The sequence below is a fragment of the Bufo gargarizans genome, chromosome 6 (assembly GCF_014858855.1).
Source record: "Bufo gargarizans isolate SCDJY-AF-19 chromosome 6, ASM1485885v1, whole genome shotgun sequence".
Taxonomy (NCBI): Eukaryota; Metazoa; Chordata; class Amphibia; order Anura; family Bufonidae; genus Bufo; species Bufo gargarizans.
The window spans coordinates 135,582,075-135,596,588 of record NC_058085.1 but is presented as its reverse complement, the minus strand read 5'-3'; the positions used below and the strand labels follow the sequence as shown (position 1 = coordinate 135,596,588).

Here is a 14,514-nt window from a genome sequence, read left to right as displayed (position 1 = left end):
CTTATGCACGTCTAATCCCAGATGTGCAGTATATATCAGAGGGTTTTTTCACCCCAGTAACCAAAAAGCCGTATTTCTGGCCTAAATGTGACAGTCACTTATGCATGTCTTATCCCAGATGTGCAGTATATTAGAGGTTTCTTTCACCCCAGTAACCAAAAAGCCGTATTTCTGGCCTAAATGTGACAGTCACTTATGCATGTCTAATCCCAGATGTGCAGTATATTAGAGGGTTTTTTCACCCCAGTAAGTAAAAAGCTGTATTTCTGGCCTTAATGTGACAGTCACTTATGCATGTCTTATCCCAGATGTGCAGTATATTAGAGGTTTCTTTCACCCAGTAACCAAAAAGCCGTATTTCTGGCCTAAATGTGACAGTCACTTATGCATGTCTAATCCCAGATGTGCAGTATATTAGAGGGTTTTTTCACCCCAGTAAGTAAAAAGCTGTATTTCTGGCCTAAATGTGACAGTCACTTATGCATGTCTAATCCCAGATGTGCAGTATATTAGAGGGTTTTTTCACCCCAGTAAGCAAAAAGATGTATTTCTGGCCTAAATGAGACAGTCACCTATGCACGTCTAATCCTAGATGTGCACTGTATGAAAAAAAGTTGTTGTTTTTTTTCTAACTCCAGTAAGCAAAAAGCTGTATTTCTGGACTTGCAGACATGCAGATAGCCTGTGCTGGTGCACTATCGTTGCATAAAATGGCTGCCGATTATGTATTGACATTGACAAACTGAAGTAAAAAAAAACTCTTTTACAGCAGTAGTTGGCTCAGGGCAGGCTTAAAAAAATTGTGCACCGCACCCACAAAACACATTTGCTGTAGATCGCTGAGTAAAAAAAAGCAGTTCTTGATAAGATTTCTCCCTGATCTCTCCCTCACAGCAGCTGCAGCCTCTCCCTACACTAATCCAAGCAAAGTGATGGGCGGCGCTACGTGACTCCAGCTTAAATAGAGGCTGGGTCACATGCTGCATTTGGCCAATCACAGCTATGCCAATAGTAGGCATGGCTGGGATAGCCTTTTGGGGCAAGTAGTACGACGCTTGTTGATTGGCTGCTGTGCAGCCTTTCAAAAAGCGTCAAGAAAGCACCTAACACCGAACCCGAACTTTTACGTAAATGTTCGGGTCCAGGTTCCGAAAAACCTAAAGTTCGGGTTTGACAGCTCTGCTTAGCAGCCAAGTGAGGGAGCTTAACAGGGTTAGCCCATGATTGATGAAAGAAATGAAAAGCAGACATCATATAGAACATAATCTCCGTCTAGCAGGGCTAGAACCAGCCCTGTACCTCACATGGTTCCATAGATCTCCATATTCATTGTTTCAAGTTGCTCCGCTAGATTCTTTCTGTAACTGTTTGAGTTTCTCACAGGGGTTTTTTGCCTTCCTCTGGATCAACTTGCAGGATGACAGGCCGAACTGGATGGACAAATGTCTTTTTTCGGCCTTATGTACTATGTTACTATGTTAGATATGGCTGTTGGCAATTAAGGGATGGAACTATCTGTGACCACCTCAGTATTTGTATGTGCTTTCGCGATATTTCGATTGAATATTCGTCGAAATCGAATATTCGTCATTATTCTATTTATCGCGAATAATATGCGATTTAATTATTTGCGTATTGCGATTTTCTTTTAAGTGTATAAGGCAACTTTCCTATTGGTTGGCTATGGCTAATATGTGTATTTTACCAATATTCGCTATATTGCTATAACTTCATTTTTTAGAATATTCGTAATATTCTACAAAACTAAGTTATAGCAATATAGCGAATATTCGGAAAATACACATATAGACTGTAATTTAGCTAATATAGTGCTATAATCTTTTTTTTATAGTCAAATTTTTTTTGTCTCTTCTGAACTTCAGTTTTGGAAAAAATTTAACTATAAAAAAAAATAATATAGCACTATATTAGCTAAATTACAGTCTATATGTGTATTTTACGAATATTCGCTATATTGCTATATATTCTTGTTTTAGAATATGACGAATATGACGAATATTCTGAAAAACAAAGTTATAGCAATATAGCGAATATATTCGTTATTTAGAATATTCTTTTCTTTTTTTTTTATGTGTACTGTTATTCCACTTTGGCATACTGCTCCCCGACAAGCGTCCCCGTCATCATGGGAATGCCTATGGGTTAGACTATATCATCGGATCTGAGTTTTCACGATCTCAGGGTAAACTTAGATCCGATGTTATTTTCGAACCTACAGGCGTTCCCATGGTGACGGGGACACTTGTCGGGGATGAGTATGCGAACAACTGTACAGATTAGAAAAAAAATGTGAATATTCTAAATAACGAATATATTCACTATATTGCTATATATTTGTTTTTTAGAATATTCGTCATTTTTTTTCCATATGAAAACATGATTCCTTTCTGCTTAAGTTGCTTGTGGGCCAATGACTCATTGACCCACAAGAAAGAAGCAGGGAGGAATCATGTTTTCAGATGTTAAAAAATGACGAATATTTGAAATAGCGAATATATAGCACTACAGGGAGTGCAGAATTATTAGGCAAGTTGTATTTTTGAGGATTAATTTTATTATTGAACAACAACCATGTTCTCAATGAACCCAAAAAACTCATTAATATCAAAGCTGAATATTTTTGGAAGTAGTTTTTAGTTTGTTTTTAGCTTTAGCTATTTTAGGGGGATATCTGTGTGTGCAGGTGACTATTACTGTACATAATTATTAGGCAACTTAACAAAAAACAAATATATACCCATTTCAATTATTTATTTTTACCAGTGAAACCAATATAACATCTCAACATTCACAAATATACATTTCTGACATTCAAAAACAAAACAAAAACAAATCAGTGACCAACATAGCCACCTTTCTTTGCAAGGACACTCAAAAGCCTGCCATCCATGGATTCTGTCAGTGTTTTGATCTGTTCACCATCAACATTGCGTGCAGCAGCAACCACAGCCTCCCAGACACTGTTCAGAGAGGTGTACTGTTTTCCCTCCTTGTAAATCTCACATTTGATGGTGGACCACAGGTTCTCAATGGGGTTCAGATCAGGTGAACAAGGAGGCCATGTCATTAGATTTTCTTCTTTTATACCCTTTCTTGCCAGCCACGTTGTGGAGTACTTGGACGCGTGTGATGGAGCATTGTCCTGCATGAAAATCATGTTTTTCTTACCTTGCAGACTTCTTCCTGTACCACTGCTTGAAGAAGGTGTCTTCCAGAAACTGGCAGTAGGACTGGGAGTTGAGCTTGACTCCATCCTCAACCCAAAAAGGCCCCACAAGCTCATCTTTGATGATACCAGCCCAAACCAGTACTCCACCTCCACCTTGCTGGCGTCTGAGTCGGACTGGAGCTCTCTGCCCTTTACCAATCCAGCCATCTGGCCCATCAAGACTCACTCTCATTTCATCAGTCCATAAAACCTTAGAAAAATCAGTCTTGAGATATTTCTTGGCCCAGTCTTGACGTTTCAGCTTGTGTGTCTTGTTCAGTGGTGGTCGTCTTTCAGCCTTTCTTACCTTGGCCATGTCTCTGAGTATTGCACACCTTGTGCTTTTGGGCACTCCAGTGATATTGCAGCTCTGAAATATGGCCAAACTGGTGGCAAGTGGCATCTTGGCAGCTGCACGCTTGACTTTTCTCAGTTCATGGGCAGTTATTTTGCGCCTTGGTTTTTCCACACGCTTCTTGCGACCCTGTTGACTATTTTGAATGAAACGCTTGATTGTTCGATGATCACGCTTCAGAAGCTTTGCAATTTTAAGAGTGCTGCATCCCTCTGCAAGATATCTCACTATTTTTGACTTTTCTGAGCCTGTCAAGTCCTTCTTTTGACCCATTTTGCCAAAGGAAAGGAAGTTGCCTAATAATTATGCACACCTGATATAGGGTGTTGATGCCATTAGACCACACCCCTTCTCATTACAGAGATGCACATCACCTAATATGCTTAATTGGTAGTAGGCTTTCGAGCCTATACAGCTTGGAGTAAGACAACATGCATAAAGAGGATGATGTGGTCAAAATACTCATTTGCCTAATAATTCTGCACGTAGGGTATATTCGAAATATTTGCGAATTAGCAAATTAATAACACTAATGAGATCCTTGTGTCTGTGAAAGCCTCATGAAACTAATTCAATAAATAATAACAGGACAAAGCAGAAGTAGCAAAATTCCTTTAGAATTGTTAATAATGCCCACATAAAAAAGGTCAGGGATTGATCATAAAGTTAGGAATCTGGGGTCTGAAACTGATATATACTAGTACACCAATATTGCACAGCATCATGAGCGTGCTTTGCTGCCTCATGTGCATGCTACAATGTGGGGCCACAGATATTGCACTTACGAGCTGACAGTTGCAACCTCTGCTCTACATTTAGAAAAATGTGATTGAAATATCCATCTGTCTTCTGATACCAATTTCTGCATTATGCTATGTGTCCTCATTATTGGTCTTTCATTTTACAATTCTCATAATATACGACATGCTTTTCTTGGTGTAACCAACTGTGCCCCTATGTGTCTTTGGCAGAAATCAACCTAAAAGTCCAAGTATACGAGAATGGAGACCTGTCACCCCTGGCCTCGGCTGTGGTGGACATATTTGGGAATCAGAGTGGCCTGGCTTCTGGAGTCACCGATCAGGATGGCGTGGCCATGCTGGGCATCAGCTACAGACTGGGGACCTGGGTTCTTGTTACTGCTAGCAAGAGAGGCTACGTGACCAACTCTGTGCCCTGGCGGGTGGATAGACTTCCACGTAAGGATTGTGAGACATACCATATGTATGTGTATATCTGTGTGTTGTGTCTGGTTCTCTGTTATGTGCTCCAATGGAAATTCTTTGGGTAATATATCACCGGGTCACTGATTAAGTAAATCCTTTGCAGATTACTGTAAGCTGGTACCTGTTTGGGTTCAGCATGGTAAATGTCGGGATCACTCTTCATTGTCCCATTTTTTTGAGAAGATTGTTTTATTAACTATTTATCTTAGATCATAAAGTAGGCGATAAGGGTGATCCAGTTACAATTAAGCGTTTGGAGAGGGCACTTGTGGTTATGATTTATTTGAAGCCAATGCTTCATCAGTCATAGAACACCTTCAAAAAGTGGGATCAGCCTCAGTCATCCCCAAGAGCTCCACCTGAGGGACTAGGACTAGTTATTAAAAGTAGGTTCAAGATTTTATGCTGATTAATTTCATAATAATATATGAATAGGGGATCTCTTGTTTCTGACTAGATGAAGTATATTAGTCTGGTTGTATGCAGCCACTACTAGAAGAAGTGTATCGACTGAGAAGCCATTTTTGACCTTAATGGGAGCTGTATAAAGCAGTATGCAGCACAGTGAGCTCTATTGCCATCTGCAGGTACCGTTGAAGTCATAAGTTTACATACACCTTAGCCAGATTCATTAAAAATCAGTTTCTCAATTTAATCCATCTCAAGGCGGTCATGCCCATTTAATAGCTGTTGGCTGAACGATCGTTCAACCATAAGCTATTTCTGCAGACTCTCTCCCGACTTTGTCTTGGCTGAACATGTACAGTATGTTTATTGAGTAGGGAGAGTGAAGAAAGCCATTGACAGACACTTCTGGCAGCAGCCTATCTCCCGGAAGAACAAAAGGATCAGACGAAAATATTCACTTCACCCTATCCTTTTCTCATCTGACATCATCTGTTCGGGGAGAGTTGGGAGCTTCCCACACACATTAGACTTTGGCTGAACTTTCCAGGTTCAGCTGACAATACCCTAATGTGTATGGGGTCTTGTAGAATCACTACTATATTACAACAAGAATGTGAAATGTGAGAATAGTACTAGAGATAAATGATTTCCCAAAAGTTTACATACACTTGGTTATCATTTGTTAGCTTTGCTTTTAAATTGTTTTACATGGGTCAGATGTTTTGGGTAGCCTTCTACAAGCTTTTCTCAGTAAGTTGATGATATTTTATCTGATCCCTCCTGAAATAACTGGTGTAACTGAGTCAGGTTTGTAGTCCTCCTTGATCACACATGTTTTTTCATTTCTCACTACTGTACAGTTGCGCTGCCAAATTGGAACCCCCTCTCCCCTGTAGAATGACACCACTACGTAGGCTACCCACCACGGCCTGTATCAAGAACCCCCACTGCAATAATCTATCACAGTGACAACCTGCGAGCTAAAATCCTAAGGCCGGTTATAACTGTACAGATTGAGGATGTGCAGTGCTGGTTAGTCGACTAACCTGCAGTACACTGTGTTGTGATTGTCCGGTATCCAACCTCCAGGGATCGTGACCATAATGGTGGGTAGCTTATATAGTAGGGTCATTCTACTGGGGGTGTTCCAATTTGGCAGCGCAACAGTGGATTTATGATTGCTTATTTTCATACTTTGCAGTGTACGGGTACCGTTTTGTACTGTCGGCAGTAGTGGGTGTAAGTAATTGAACGTTATATCCTGCTACCCCATTGGTATTATTGCTTATACCCATCATCTTTTTGTTGATGCTTGGTCTATATACCCTTATAATAATGTGCTTTTTCAGCTCTGCCCATAACTTTTCTATGGGATTGAGGTCAGGGCTTTGTGATGGCCTCTACGTTACTTTTACTTAGCTGCCCATTTGTCCACAAGTTTGGAAGTATGGTTGCTGTAATCCTCCATTTAGAAGACCCATTTGCTTGCAACCTTTAAATTCCTGGCTGACGTCTTGAAATGTTGCTTCAATATCTCAAAATAATTTTGCCATCTATTATGTGATGTGCACCAGTCTCTCATGCAGTACAGCACCCCACACAATGATGCTGTGACCCTGTGGTTCACAATTGTAATGGTGATGTGTGGTTGGCAAGACTTCCGCTTTTTCCTCCATATATAACAATAGTCATTATGGCGAAACGGTTCCATTATTGTTTCATACTAAGATCTTCGTCAAGATGTGCAGTTGCAAACTGTATCCTGTTTTTTTTGTGGTGTTTTTTGAGCAGTGGCTTCTTCTTCTTTCTTCATGTCGATATAGTGCACATTTTACTCTTGATGTAGATACTTTTGTACCCCTATTCTCCAGCATATTCACAAGGTCATTTGCTGTTGTTTTTGGATTGATTTATATTTTTCACACCAAAGTACATTCATCTCTAGGAAACGGGTCGCTTTTGCTTCCTGAACGGTATGATGCCTGCACGATTTCATGGTGTTTAAACTTGTATATTATCAATTGAACAAACAAATTGTTACTTTTAGGCATTTGGAACTTACTCTCAAAGATGAACAGTCTTGTAAAGGTCCACAATTCTTTTTCTAATGTCTTTGGTTGATTTCTTTTGAATTTTCCATGATGCCAAGTAAAGAGTCAAGTGGGCGTTGAAGTAGGCCTTAAATTACAACAACAGGTAGACCTCAAATAATGTTAATTAGCCTACCAGAAGCTTCTGGAGCTATGGCATCATTTTCCAAACTATTTAAAGGCACAGTCAACTTGGTATATGTGAACTTCTGAGCCACTGGGAATGTGATGAAATGCATACAAGCTGACATTTTTTTTTTCTCTAGTATTGTTCTGACATTTCACATTCTTGAAATCTAGTAGTTATCCTAAATGAATTAAGAAAGGGAATGTGTACCAGGATTAAGTGTCAGGAATTGTGAAAAACAGTTCTAATGAATGTGGCTATAGTGTATGAAACATATGACTTCACCTGTAGCTTCTATAGTAGTGTAAAAACCTAGTATATGAGGACGTACAATGTCTGACTCCATTCCACCATGAGCTCCATAGCATAGCATATAGAGAAAATGAAATTGGTGGGATTAAGACACCCAATAGTGACGGTTTCTTTACAGTAGGACAAGGCCATTAATATTGTGTCATTTGTAGATTTACGCTTTTGGTGGAAAAGTTAAGAAGACAGGCCTTGACAGTAACGAAATGTATCCCAACTCTCCCTAGACAGACACTTTACCCTAGTCTCCCAGGCTCCTACTTTCTCCACTAGCTCATAAAGCTGTCCTCTGAACTGACCTGTGTGACCCTTTTAGTTCTTGAATACTTTCTCCAGGATCCTGGGTGGACTGGGGGCCTGGCATCTGCTGTTGTTTTCATACTGGAAAACTTATTTTGCCACCTGTCCACACTGGTCAGATATAGTGGAATTCCTGGCAAGCTCATTCACAGCTGTGCCTGGGAGTGGTCACAGTGCTGACTTATGCACTACTTGCCTTTAATATACTTTAGCCTTAATGTAGATGTGGCAAGTACTGTGGAGGCAGTGTGAGCTAAAATTATGTTTAGTGCCTCACTTCGCTGGGGTTTATTGTGCCTCATGCTTCTCAGTCGTTCATTGGTTGTATACATGTTTCAGCTTCCAGTACGCTATTTTATTCATAACAGAGCACATATTAAAATCATAGGACCCTTGCTACTTTATTCCAAACAGCAGAAAAGACGCCGGCAGCACCTAACCTCGTTCAGGAGCTCACATTCTGAGATTAGTAGTTCCACAATTTGTATTTAATGTGAAAAAAGAAGAAACTTCTAAATAGTCCATATGTAGAAAAACACAAGCACACCAGTACTTCAAATTCCAATCTTTATTTGCTTCACAGCAGGTTTACACGGGTGGGTGAAGACACATCGATTGGCCTGGAGAAGGCGTGTGTGTGCGCAAAACGGTTGTAGACCGATCCATATGTCTTCACTCACCTTCTGTCAAGCTAATGAAGGCCGCAATTTGAAGTATTGGCGGTTTCTCTACATATAGAACATTGCTCTTTATATCAACATTTTCTTGCCATATGAGACTTTTTGGACATCCTTTATGTTGAGTATTGTCTCTATACCATTGTTTGCTGCTTTCTCTTCCTCTCCCGGTCTTGCAGGATGTATCTTGTTTCCTGTCTCTTATCCAAGGTCACAAAAAGAAAAAAAAACATATAATTTCTGACACAATTGTCTTTCATCCATCTCCTGGTGTTTTCCTTCTCCTCCAAAAAAATCCTCCTCTTTATATTACTTTTTACATATTTCCCATCTTCCTAAACATCTTGAAATAATAAGCTACTTGGCTGAAGGTTCCTCCAATTAGATGCCTAAAACCCAATGTACAGATTCCATAGACAAACATTAGTTACATAGTGAAGAACTCGGTCACTTTTAGCATGGCATTGTCACTTGTCTGACCACAAGGCACTATTTAACGATGTGACAACACCTGTTGAGGCAAAAAATCTAACAGAATGAGACCACCACAAGCAGAAATCTTGTGTGTTTAGAGAGGCTCAAAGTAAGCTGCATGGATTGGGTTTCCATGACTTAGCTCCACTTGCTCACCATATGGAAGTAGGAGTAGTATCAAGCATACCACCATTGCCTCAGTGGAAACCCATTTATGAATCTGGGTCTGCCAGGTGAACACTTCCTTGGTTTAACCATCCCAAGACCGCCACACGCAGGATTGCGTCCTGGCGGAGGCCCTGTTATTCGCATCTCGCGAGAGGCGGTTCCTGATACCACACATGTGGTATTGCCGTACTCAGCAGAAGTAGGGCAATGTGTTTTGGGGTGTAGTTTTACATATACCCATGCTGGGTGAGAGAAATATCTCTATCAAATGACAACTTTGTATAAAAAAAAATGGGAAAACTTGTCTTTTAGAGAGATATTTCTCTCACCCAGCATATGTATATGTAAAATACACCCCAAAACACATTGCCCTACTTCTTCTGAGTACGGCGATACCACATGTGTGACACTTTTTTGCAGCCAAGATGTGCAAAGGGGCCCAAATTCTAATGAGTACTTTCAGGATTTCACAGGGCATTTTTAAGCATTTGGATTCAAAACTACGTCTCACGCTTTAGGGCCCCTAAAATGCCCGGGCAGTATAAATACCCCACAAGTGACCCCATTTCGGAAAGAAGACACCCCAAGGTATTCCGTGAGGGTTATGGTGAGTTCATGTAAAATTTTATTTTTGGTCACAAGTTAGTGGAATATGAGACTTTGTAAGAAGAAAATAAAAATAAAAAAAATAAATCATTTTCCACTAACTTGTGACAAAAAATAAAAACTTCCATGAACTCACTATACTCATCAGCGAATACCTTAGGGTGTCTACTTTCCGAAATGGGGTCATTTGTAGGGCGTTTCTACTGTCTGGACATTGTAGAATCTCAGGACAGGTTCTCAGAAAGTCAAAATTCACATTTTTGCACCATAGTTTGTAAATTATATATAAAAAATAACTTTTACCCAAACCAATAAATATACACTTATTGCATTTTTTTGAATCAAAGACATGTAGAACAATAAATGTAGAGAAAAATTTATATAGAAATGTAGTTTTAATTTAAAGTGAAAGTGAAAAATGTCCTTTTTTTGCAAAAATTTGGGTCAATTTCGATTAATATCAAAAAAAGTAAAAATGTCAGCAGCAATGAAATACCACCAAATGAAAGCTCTATTAGTGAGAAGAAAAGGAGGTAAAATTCATTTGGGTGGTAAGTTGTATGACCGAGCAATAAACCGTGAAAGTAGTGTAGTGCAGAATTGTAAAAAGTGGTCTGGTCATTAAGGGGGTTTAAGCTAGGGGGGCTGAAGTGGTTAATTGAGAGGAAAATATAATATAATATATGTTATATGTATGTTTTAACTTTGAGGTAAAACCTTAAGAAAAATGTCCTATTTGTGCATGATGATGCCTCCTGTGTTAAAAGTAAGGTCCATAAAATGACTTGTTGGGTTTGAAGCACTTGACTGGTCAGAACAGATTTCAGCCTCACAGACCAGTATGAAAAGTCACTGCTGATGAACCCCAATGGAGAGTAAACATCTTTAGGCTAAACCCTAAGAGAAGTTCCTCTTTACCCATTACATGGAGCCATCTAGACCCATCCATTTCTTTACTTCTCTTCCTCACTTAATATGTTTTTATTGCAGTGTACGCCTCTGTTAGCCTGTACTTGGTTCCTGAGCGACCGGCCACACTCATCCTCTATGAAGATGTTGTGCAGATTCTGCTGGGATCACCAGGTACTACATCTTGCATATCAGTAATCTATAATAATAAACTCCCTGTGTCAGTGCGCTGTGTCTGTGTGTGTGTGTAACCAGTTTTGCCCTGGCATGCGCAGCAGGGCGTCCAATCAGGATACAGCGCTCCATAACTGTTTAACCCCTTCCATGCTGCCAGGGGCGTCGCTAGGCACCTAGATCCGGCAAGCATTTTGCCCCAAACCTCTGGCCAGCACTTTCTCGGTTGCCCTGCACCGAGCCACCAGTGTGGAGCTGCGCGGCAGCTCCGTATGAGTTTAGCAAGAGACACACTAAACATATAATTAGCAGCTCCATTTACTGACAGTCTAGTGTAGGCGAATGAGTCAGCAGCCCCGCACTGGTGGCTCAGTATGGGTCTATGCAGAACGTCCTGTAGTTATCCTGGGCCCTTAGGCTACTTTCACACTAGCGGCAGGACGGATCCGACAGGCTGTTCACCCTGTTGGATCCTTCCTGCCGCTATTTCGCCGTGCCACCGGACTGCCGCCTGACTATAATGGGGACGGGGGGTGGAGCTCCGGCGCAGCACGGCGAGAGGCAGCCGGACTAAAAGTACTGCATGTCCGACTTTCTAGTCCAGCGGCCTATAACCGTGCACTGCCATGCTGCGCCGGAGCTCCGCCCCGTCCGTATTATAGTCAATGGGGACGAAGCGGCAGTCCGGTGGCACGTCGAAATAGCGGCAGGACGGATCCGACAGGGTGAACAGCCTTTCGGATCCGTCCTGCCGCTAGTGTGAAAGTACCCTTAAGCAGGTCTAGCAGCTGAGCACCGCATCCCAAACAGGACAAGCAGATTACAGAGCTGCTGTGTCCTGTCCCCACCAGTGCTGGTACCAGTAAAAGGGATGTGTAAATTGCCCATTGCCAATGTGAAGGAGCACAGAGAAGTGCCAGCAATGCAGGGAAGCTACGTGTAAGTCCACTTTCATCCATGTCTGTTTATGGGCCCATCAGTGTGTTACACTATAAACTGCTTCTAGGAGCTGTGCACATATACTGTATACTGTGGGTGGAGGAGCTGTGCACAAATACTGTATACTGTGGGTGGAGGAGCTGTGCACAAATACTGTATACTGTGGGTGGAGGCGCTGTCCATATACTGTATACTGTGGGTGGAGGAGCTGTGCAGATACTGTATACTGTGGGTGGAGGAGCTGTGCAGATACTCTATACTGTGGGTGGAGGAGCTGTGCATATACTGTATACTGTGGGTGGAGGAGTTGTGCATATACTGTATACTGTGGATGAAGGAGCTGTGCAGATACTGTATACTGTGGGTGGAGGAGCTGTGTATATACTGTATACTGTGGGTGGAGGAGCTGTGTATATACTGTATACTGTGGGTGGAGGAGCTGTGCATATACTGTATACTGTGGGTGGAGGAGCTGTGCAGATACTATATACTGTGGGTGGAGGAGCTGTGCAGATACTGTATACTGTGGGTGGGAGAGCTGTGCAGATACTGTATACTGTGGGTGGAGGAGCTGTGCAGATATTGTATACTGTGGGAGGAGGAGCTGTGCATATACTGTATACTGTGGGTGGAGGAGTTGTGCATATACTGTATACTGTGGATGGAGGAGTTGTGCAGATACTGTATACTGTGGGTGGAGGAGCTGTGTGTATACTGTGGGTGGAGGAGCTGTGCGTATACTGTATACTGTGGGTGGAGGAGTTGTGCGTATACTGTGGGTGGAGGAGCTGTGCAGATACTGTATACTGTGGGTGGAGGAGCTGTGCAGATACTGTATACTGTGGGTGGGGGAGCTGTGCAGATACTGTATACTGTGGGTGGGAGAGCTGTGCAGATACTGTATACTGTGGGTGGGAGAGCTGTGCAGATACTGTATACTGTGGGTGGAGGAGCTGTGCAGATACTGTATACTGTGGGTGGAGGAGCTGTGCAGATACTGTATACTGTGGGAGGAGGAGCTGTGCATATACTGTGGGTGGAGGAGCTGTGCATATACTGTATACTGTGGGTGGAGGAGCTGTGCATATACTGTATACTGTGGGTGGAGGAGCTGTGCAGATACTGTATACTGTGGGTGAAGGAGCTGTGCAGATACTGTATACTGTGGGTGGAGGAGCTGTGCAGATACTGTATACTGTGGGTGGAGGAGCTGTGCAGATACTGTATACTGTGGGTGGAGGAGCTGTGCATATACTGTATACTGTGCATATACTGTATACTGTGGGTGGAGGAGCTGTGCATTTAACTGTGGGTGGGATAGCTGTTTATATACTGTGGGTAGGGGGCGCTGAGCATATAGACTGAATGGGGAGCTCAGTTTTGCGAGGGGGGGGGGGCTTGGGGTAGACATATGCCTTGGGCTCATGCCCCTGATGTTATAAGACCCTTGCAACACCCCTGCATGCCGCGGTCCTTAGGGATGCTTGAAGGGTTAAGCTCCCTCCATCCCCACTGTGTGCAGCTGCAGCTGCCGCTGGCCACCAGTGAGAACAGAGAGGAGTAGAAGGGAGGGACTGTGGCCACTGCGCCACCAATAAATATAGTTAATACTTGAATACAGACGTAGCCTACGTGTGCCGGCCATATCCCATACCCATACCCATACCCAGCCCCCGGCCTCTATGTCGCTGCGATCCGCCTCAATTAACCCCTCAGGTCCTGAGGGGTTAATTGCGGTGGATCGCAGCATGCAGTCATAGAGGCCGGGTATGGGATATGGTCGGCACACTCGGGCTACGTTTGTATTCAAGCATTAACTATATTCATTGGTGGCGCAGTGGCCACAGTCCCTCTCTTCCACTCCCCCTCTTTTCAGTATTATATTAAAAGTTTAACCCCCCTCCCCCAAATATAGAAAATAATATATTGCGATATATATCATTATCGCACATGCTTTAAATTATATTGCGATATAGATTTTAGGCCATATCGCCCAGCCCTAAGTTCAATAGACTGCAGTACACTATACAGGGAGTGCAGAATTATTAGGCAAATGAGTATTTTGACCACATCATCCTCTTTATGCATGTTGTCTTACTCCAAGCTGTATAGGCTCGAAAACCTACTACCAATTAAGCATATTAGGTGATGTGCATCTCTGTAATGAGAAGGGGTGTGGTCTAATGACATCAACACCCTATATCAGGAGTGCATAATTATTAGGCAACTTCCTTTCCTTTGGCAAAATGGGTCAAAAGAAGGACTTGACAGGCTCAGAAAAGTCAAAAATAGTGAGATATCTTGCAGAGGGATGCAGCACTCTTAAAATTGCAAAGCTTCTGAAGCGTGATCATCGAACAATCAAGCGTTTTATTCAAAATAGTCAACAGGGTCGCAAGAAGCGTGTGGAAAAACCAAGGCGCAAAATAACTGCCCATGAACTGAGAAAAGTCAAGCGTGCAGCTGCCAAGATGCCACTTGCCACCAGTTTGGCCATATTTCAGAGCTGCAACATCACTGGAG

At 42.2% G+C, this 14,514-nt stretch overlaps 1 protein-coding gene across 3 annotated transcripts in view; it reads left to right on the top strand.

Moving 5' to 3' along the window:
* Positions 1 to 14,514, top strand: part of FAM171A2 (family with sequence similarity 171 member A2) — a 49,550-nt gene that overhangs the window by 17,837 nt on the left and 17,199 nt on the right. For 2 of the 3 annotated variants that reach the window (XM_044298640.1, XM_044298637.1), the window contains exons 2-3: positions 4,556 to 4,792; positions 10,960 to 11,052. In XM_044298640.1, coding sequence (XP_044154575.1) covers positions 4,556 to 4,792; positions 10,960 to 11,052 — 330 coding nt within the window. The remainder of the gene's footprint in view (positions 1 to 4,555; positions 4,793 to 10,959; positions 11,053 to 14,514) is intronic. The other variant, XM_044298638.1, reaches the window with a different exon arrangement.